General features: G+C 42.1%; 1 protein-coding gene across 1 annotated transcript; it reads left to right on the plus strand.

Annotated features, from left to right (window-relative positions):
- Positions 1-387: 387 nt before the first annotated feature.
- On the plus strand, positions 388-3,445 carry GJD2 (gap junction protein delta 2). Its single transcript, XM_074582435.1, has 2 exons — positions 388-958; positions 1,540-3,445. Exons 1-2 carry the CDS (start codon positions 888-890, stop codon positions 2,381-2,383), a joined length of 915 nt encoding a protein of 304 aa, XP_074438536.1. The 5' UTR covers positions 388-887; the 3' UTR covers positions 2,384-3,445.
- Positions 3,446-8,745: the final 5,300 nt, after the last annotated feature.

Raw genomic sequence — 8,745 nt, forward strand, 5'->3', positions numbered from 1 at the left:
CAAAGCCTAGCAACCCCCGAGAATCCCCCCCCGGCAGCCGGGCGTTCGTGGCTGGAGGAGCCACCGTGTCACAGTCCCGCCCTGCAGCAGCTTTTCAAACCAGCAGCCGAGGGGCAGCGCCCGTTCCCTGGCGGAGCTGCTCTCCCGGGCCGGTCCCGCCGGCGGGGCGCAGGGCTGTCTGCCGGCGGGCGGGGGCCGGGGGCGGGCAGCGGGTGCCCGGCCCGGGGTGCTCCGGCAGGGAGGCTCTCGGTTGCAGAACGAGCCCCGTGCCGGCTGGGGCAGCTCTTTCTCCGCCCTGCCTCCTCCCCCTTCTCCTCCTCCTCCTCCTCATTTTTTTTTTTTTTTAAATTTCATTTATTTTATTGCATTTATTTATTTATATTCACCGGAATAATAAAAATGAGAAAATCCGAGCGCTGCTTTTGGCTGCTCTCCACCAACCTGTCAGTGACGCAAGCGGAGACTACTTAAAGGCAGATTAGAGGCAGCAAGACATTAAAAGCCAACCTTCCTCCCTCCACGCCGCGGGTCCGCCGCGCCGCACCGCGCCAGCAGCCGAGCGGGCCGGGGCCGGTGGCGGCCGCCGCGGGGCCCCGAGCCCAGCCCAGGCGATCCCAGCACAGCCCAGCGCAACCCAGCACAGCCCGGTCCAGCGAAGCCAGGAGTCCTCGGCAGAGCTGCCACCTCCAGCCGCCTTCCCGCCACTGGACTGCGGGCGGTAGAGAGGGGCTGCTCTTCTGTTTGTTTTTCCTCCCCCTGCAAAAAAACCCCAAACAAACAAAACAGAAAAAAAAAAAAAAAAGAGGAGCGGGGGGAGGGGGAAAAGGAAGGAAGAAGTGAAGAGATCCCCTCCGCTTGCCAAAGTCTTTGTCTCCGGATGAACAGCGATGGGGGAATGGACTATTCTAGAGAGGCTACTGGAAGCTGCCGTGCAGCAGCATTCTACTATGATAGGGAGGTAAGGGCTACGGGGGAGATACGGGGGGGTGGCGGGGGAGATCCCCTTCTGTCCGAGCGGGCCGGCTGGCGGGTCGGCGGCACACGCCGTGTCCCGGTCGTGCGGGGCACCCTTCGCGCGGGGCTCTTGCGGTGTGTGCCTTGAGGGCGGGTGTGTGTGTGTGTGTGCGCGGCACAGGTCACCGAGGCGCGGGGAGACCGCAAACGCCGCCGCTCTTGTCCCCGAGGAGCCACGGGGCAGCGGGCGGCCATCGGGGAGACCCCGCCGCCATCGGGGTCCCGCGGCCGGAGCAACTCCGCGCCGCGCCCTCCCGTGCTTTCCGGGGCGCCCGAGCGATGGCTTTTTCCCCAAAGGGAGGTCGGGGCGCGAGGGGGAGGAAGAGGAGGGGAGCGCTGGCCGCCGCCCGGCATTTGATTTCCGAGAGCGGCGGGTCGGCGCGGCCGCACATGCGGGGGCCGAGGCCGTGCGGCGCAGGCTGCGCGCCGCCTGAGCGGGTGCGGGGCGGCGCGGGGGCCCGGTCAGCACTGGACAGCTCCCGGCGGCGCGGCGGCGGCGCGCACTGACGGGCTTCTCTGTTCCAGGATCCTGCTGACCGTGGTGGTGATCTTCAGGATACTCATTGTGGCCATTGTAGGGGAGACGGTGTACGATGACGAGCAAACCATGTTTGTCTGTAACACGCTGCAGCCAGGCTGCAACCAGGCTTGTTACGACCAGGCTTTCCCTATTTCTCACATAAGGTACTGGGTGTTCCAGATCATCATGGTGTGCACCCCCAGCCTTTGCTTCATAACGTACTCCGTTCACCAGTCTGCTAAGCAGAGGGAACGGAGGTACTCCACTGTCTTCCTCACCTTGGAGAGGGACCAGGATTCAATGAAGCGTGAGGACAGTAAGAAAATCAAGAACACGATTGTCAATGGGGTGCTGCAGAACACTGAGAACTCCACCAAAGAGGCAGAACCAGACTGCTTAGAAGTGAAGGAAATCCCCAATCCTGCTATCAGAACTACAAAGTCAAAAATGAGGAGGCAAGAAGGCATTTCTCGATTTTATATCATCCAAGTGGTCTTTCGAAATGCCCTAGAGATTGGATTCTTGGTGGGACAGTATTTTCTGTATGGATTCAATGTCCCTTCCATGTACGAATGTGACAGATACCCTTGCATTAAAGAAGTAGAATGCTATGTCTCTAGACCCACTGAGAAGACTGTATTCTTGGTATTCATGTTTGCTGTCAGTGGGATTTGTGTGGTGCTCAATTTGGCAGAACTGAACCACTTGGGCTGGAGAAAGATCAAAATGGCAGTGAGAGGAGTACAGGCAAAAAGGAAATCCATATACGAAATCAGAAATAAGGACCTGCCAAGAATGAGCATGCCTAACTTTGGCAGGACTCAGTCAAGTGACTCAGCTTATGTGTGAGGCTGTGACAGAACTGAAACACCGTGCCAGGTGGAACAGACCCAGATACCATTAGAGAAAGGTACATTGCTTAGGCAAGCATTTTATCAAACCACCAAGAAAGCCATTAAGGTATTGGATCTGCACTTACTGAACTATCTGCAAAATGCAGTGCTATGTAAAAGACTGAAAAACCAGCTATAAAACCATGCTTGATCTAGCCTTACAGCACAGCTACTATTATTCCTACTTTTCTTTCTAATGATTGGGTGTTATCTGTCGGTGGAGCGGCTTTTTGGTCGTCATTAGGATAAGTTTACAGTTTGGACTGTCTGACTAATTGTTGTAAACGTGTAGAATGTTCATATTAAAAATCTGCAAGGATACTCTATATGGGGTGGGATGGGGTGGGGGATACTGTTGCAATGTGCAGATGTAAGCATGTTTTAAAAGGAGGGTAATTGCACTGTAAGGAACCTGACCACAGCTCAATCAGGATATCTGCGTTCACCTATCTCACAGATGTCTTATATTATTTTGCTTGTCTAAATCACAGAGTTTATTCCTGGTGTGTATTACTAGCTATTTTCTATCATAGCTTGTGCATCAATTAGTTATGCTAAACAATAAATGCTGAATATATTTTGCCACTTTTTTGTTTGCCTGTACACACACACACCAGAGACCTTAATCATCTTACATTAGTTGTGATCTACAAAACATATCAGTACATTTCAGTCCATTCCCTAATACGTGCATGAATAAGATGGAGTTGGTTCATGCCAGCCAAGTTATGTAAATTACCTACAATCACCTATGATGACACACATACCAAAGGAACAGAATTCATTGCTTTTAACTGTGAATATATCACCTTCTCTCTGCTCTTATTTATATAAGTGCCATACTTGAAACATCTAACTCTGTACGTAGTCAAAAGGTTGTCTTGGGATACCAGCTGGAATAAAGTGATTTTATACTCTCCTTTGTTTATTTTATGCTGTTTGTTTAGTCATTGCAATGGTGTAAAAAGCAGCTAAAATCTCTATTGATAAATAAAGTACTTGCCTTTTTTTGTAAGCCAGAGAGATTTGTTCTTCTTTATTATTGTATAAAATTGTAGAAACGTACAGGGTCGAAATAATTGACTTACAACAATCATTCTTCAGGGTTTAAAGTGTCTTGTTGATATTCTAAGCTCTAAATGACAAAACCTGGGAAATCAGGACTATTCGTTCTGTTTGTTTTCCTCCTTCAGCAAGATTTCTCTGTCTTTAAAGCCTGATCCAAAGCCCACTGACACCAACAGCCTTCTTTCTGCTGACACTAAGGGCAACACAGTTGTCTGCCAAGGTCACTCTGAGAACAGCCAGAGTACACTTACCTACAAATGACACAATTGCAGCTTTTCATCAGGGAATCCAAATAGTAACCTCAGCTTTTCTGCCTTACAGCTGGTTCAAGAAATACAGTGTTCGTGTCCCATCAACTTACTGGTAGGCCACTGGGGCCGTCACAAATAAGTCTCTGTTAATAGCAACCATTTTAGTATAGGGTACTAAGCTTTGCTTAAGGACCTTTTTTTTATCCCCACTGAATTGAACAGAAAATATCCCACTGGCAACAGTAGGAGTTGGATCAGGACTAAAAACCATACAAGTGCATTCCTAACTAAATAGTGTCTGCCCTTTAAAGAAAAGGGACAAAATGGTGCTGGAAAATTTGGGGATACTTTATAACATAAGAAGGAGAGAGGGGCTCAGTCACAAATGGCCTTTTGATTGTATTTATTTCGAGCCTGAAAATGGATTTTATTGTGTTTTGGCTTGGAAATAATGCATATAAATCTTTTCCTCTTGGCTTACAGTAAATACCTTAAAGTTTCATTCTTGTGGTTTGCCAGCATTGTCACTTAAAAATATGTCGATTAATTCTTAGATAGTGTATTCATTATCACTTTCATCTGTGGTCTTTTTTCCTTACACTGTGAAACATAACAACGCTTTGAGATTTGTCATGTTTTTAAAGATTTCAAAATATTTTTCCTTACGTGTAAAATGAACGCTTTTTCCAATTTGATTACAGAAACCTATAAAAATGGATTTCTCAAATGATTCTCTACGATATAAATGCACACCGATATTGCTAGTTGACTGCATGCTCACTGGAAAACTGCATGTTATTTTTAGAAGGACAACATGGCAGCTAAAATCTCCATCTGCAATATAACAAGCTTCTGAAGATTATTATCTGACACACAAATCCAAGTCTGATTTTCATTTTGCAGAGTCCTGGGATGGTTTTCAAAATCTCCTTTTCGGTAGATATTGAAGGGAAAATGTTGTTTGACAGTCATAAGCATTGTTTTAATGTTGAAGAAATGGGAGCTTGTGTGCAAAGGCCTTGATCCTGTGCCAATTAAAGTTGAAGGAAAAACCTCATACTGAATTCACTGGGCTTTGGTTCAGGTTCAGCATAATTTCCTGCTAGGCAGAAGCCCTAATGCAAGTTATTTCCAGTGGCTGCATGGCAGTGTTTAGTCAAATTCTAGTGAAGGTGCATGTCTTGAAATCTAAGGTTTAAGGTTTTAATACCTTAAAATCCTCTAGGTAAGGCCAAGAAAGGATCTGTTTGTAATAGCCAGTGACAGTGACTCAGTTCATTCAATTATTCTATGCGGTTGCACATTTTGTACTCCAGTAAGTGTGATTCTTCAGAATTTTCCTAAGAGAAATGTATAAGGAAATGCAAATGTTAATTTATGCAACAGGATCAGTGATAAGGTAGACAAAGACTCATATTTTGTTCAACAGAAAAGGCATCCTCCACGTTTCCACTAAATAGATTATGGTTTTCCATATTTCAGAATAGAAACGAAATGATGTCAAGAGAGAATTTTTTCTAATCTTCCTTTTGTTATTTTTCATTTCTTACCAACTACTTATTTGTCACGGACAAGAGAAATATTGCAAACACTTTCTTTTGTCTATGTATCATGTGAGAGTCATATGATTAATGCTAATGGACTGTTTGCATGAAAGCTGACTATTCATTTACAAAATAAATGCTTTAAAATTGTCACAGCAATGGGAAAGTGTGTTAACTGAACAGAACTGAGTGAAAACATGAAGCTGAAGGGCACATTACTGGCCACTTAGGTCTTGCTCCTACCTCAGGGAAATTAATTAGTCTTGCCGTTGACATCTCTGGAAGAATCAGACATTAAATATGAAAATTGAGTTCATGTTTGTCTTATTCATTGTATACCCTGTTTTGTACCAGTGGTCAGTATTGTATGTCATCATATGTGCAAACATAAAAATTGTGTTCACTAAGGTCTTAAAGGAAAACTTCAATAGAATTTAATACACTATTCGTTCCATGGAATTTTAAAATTTACATAAAATAATGATATTATTTCATTTTTACATAGGCTTGATCTTCTGCTTCTCGAACCTGTGTGAATTTCAAAAACTACTTACATAGGGGTTTTGAACCATTTTACTAGGTATATAAAATTTGCAATGAGATTCTATAAAAGGATTTTTTAAAAATTGGGATTTTTTTTTTTTAATAATGATAACTAGCTACAGTTGTACATGGGGAAAGGGAATTTACTCTTCCCATATATGCTTCAGTTTTAGGCACCATTGACCGAAGAAATAGAAGAGTTTTCATCTTTCTTAAGGAAAATCTGAAGAATGAACAGATCAGCTGAGGTGAATGAATCGCGGAAGTGATGAGATGATTGATTTTAGTTTGTTTTACACTAGAGAAGTCAGAAACACTCAGAAACTCTACAGCAGGCTCAGTGCTTGTCTTGCATTATATCTAATAGGGTAGGACATAGCTGCTGCTATGTAGAACCATAGGAAAAGATGTATGTGAATTGTTAAGGTTAAATGTGAGGAAGAATTTTTTTAATCCACATCTAAAATAATAGTTACATTTCTTGTAAGGCAAGAGGATGGACCAGATGGACATTGTCCCTGCATCCTTCTGGCTTTATTTTGTTTGCATATAAATGGTCCGCCTTACTCCTTCAGTGAAACGGGTTAGAGGATTTTGTTTGGTGAACAAGTATAGAAATGGGAATTAAAAAATGGAGGTCTATGAAGGACAGAACAGGCACAGGTTTTCCTCATTTAGGGTCTGGTCTTGTCTTCATGAAATCAATTATGAGACTTTGTTTTGCATGGGACCAAGTTGATCAAATTTCCCTCAAACTCAGTTACATTATTTCATGATATTTACAGGAGAGATTACACTATTTCTGTATTGCACATACATCCCTGGTCCTTTGGGGATACTTTTCCCAGAAATTCTCTTTTATTGTAAGCTTTCAGAACCCATACTAGATTAGTATCAGCTACTAACACCAGATTCTAAACCCCATCGCCCTTTCAATGAAACTCTGATAATAGCTCTGTGAAGAAAAATTGCACTAGGAAGTGCTTCATATTATGTCTATTAAAATGTAGTAAAGAAGTCAGTCAGGAGTCAGCAGCCCATGAAATAAGTGCAGATACGAAGCATTCCATAGCACTACATTAATAATAAACCTGCATATATGTGTGTGTGTGTGTGTATATATATATATAAAAATAGCTAAATCTATGCAGGACTTTTAAAAGAATTTTACCTAAATTTTATTACTGTGTTACACATTGAATTTCGAGATGGATACAGAAAAAGTCACATATCCAAAGAGACAGCTAAAAACTGTGCAAGTAATGCACAGGCATGTATTCTTACAACTATGTGCAATGACCTGACTGGAAATTTAACATGTAAAAAAAAACCCAACAATCACCCCTTTCCTGTGAAATGTGGGACTATGGACTATACTAATTGCTTTAGCAGGTTTAACTGAGCAGCTGTGTATCTAAGTTATAGCTAAAAAGAGGATTGGCTTCATTGCATTAAGATCTATCATCTTTTTCCTAGTGGTGACTGAAATACAGGATGAATCAGATCTCTAGCTTGTGGAAAGCCACACATACACTGACTCTCTGATGTCCGCTCAAAGTGGGAATCTCTCCTGTACTCAACAGAATGTGAAAGTAGGGTAATTTTCTACTAATCATCTTCTTTTTCTGTATGTGGTGTGGCTAGAACGGACAGAGAAAGGTTACCAGTACCTGGAGAATAATTAATACATCGTAAAGTGATTAAGCAATTCTGGAATTTTAGTTTCTTTCACTGAAAACAGCATTTGCTGCATATGATTTCTCTATAAATATATTTTATGGTACATAATTAAATGTAACTTTACTGTTTGAAACCTTTTATGAAGGGTCTGATGTGTTCATGATCAATGTTTTCATATTTTTTTCCAGAGAAAAGTCAAAAGACTGATGGTTGACAATGACTCCATCTCTATTTTTTAAAAAGTGCTATTAACACTTAATTCTATATTTCAAATCTGTTAACAAAATCTTTTTTTGGAGGGGTGCTAAAGTAAATAATTATTTGCGCCAGTAAAGCAGCAATGCCTCTGGAGGAGATGGGTTTCTTTTCATTGACAAGTTTTATTTGTCAAATCTGTAAGTTTTTTTGGAAAAATTAACATTGGGCAGGGATTTTATAACAGAATTAGGTTGTGAGGAAATAAGATTAAGGAAGCAAAATTGAGAAAAAAAAAGTAATGATTTGTAGGTATTAAGGAAAAACAGGTGGGCTATGGACTTACTTTCCTCTACTTACGCACTTTGGGGATAAAAGCATGTTCAAAACACATTCATTAGCAAATATACAAGATTCCTTGCATTATCTCTTATGTAAGGAAAGCAATTCTAGAAATTATTTACAAATATTTTTCAGCTTTTTCTTTGAAGAATCTAAATGGTGCATTACACTGTCCAAATTCATCATGAATAACTAATGTACATGTCAAGTACCCCTAGCTTTAGTGAATTTAACATATCTGAAGATTTTTTGAAATGCACCACATTCTCCATCACTGGTCTTCAATGAAAACCATTTTGCCGTCAGAAGATTTGTCCGTCAGAAAACAGACGGTACTTGACATGGATATGTAGCAGACAAAGATGGAGAGATCAAGACTTAAAGCTTCACGTTAAAGGGTGACTTGTGATGAACATGCATTGTGAATGGAGTCATTGCTTGGTCAGAAGAGCTTGTATATAAAGGGGTTTTCACATTTGTGCTGTGTCTGATGTACCAGAGATTCGGGTGTTTTGAAGAAAGACGACATCCGTAGGTATTTCTTTAATTTCTCCTTTCAAAATAGAGAACAAAACCTGCTCTAGCAATGTCCTCTGTGTAAGAATGTGTATAATTCTATATACATACAGCTTCTCAGAGGGAAGAGTCCACATCTGACATTGTTAAATGCCCACAAGCAAGTGTACGTGAGCAAT

The sequence above is a fragment of the Larus michahellis genome, chromosome 4 (assembly GCF_964199755.1).
Source record: "Larus michahellis chromosome 4, bLarMic1.1, whole genome shotgun sequence".
Taxonomy (NCBI): Eukaryota; Metazoa; Chordata; class Aves; order Charadriiformes; family Laridae; genus Larus; species Larus michahellis.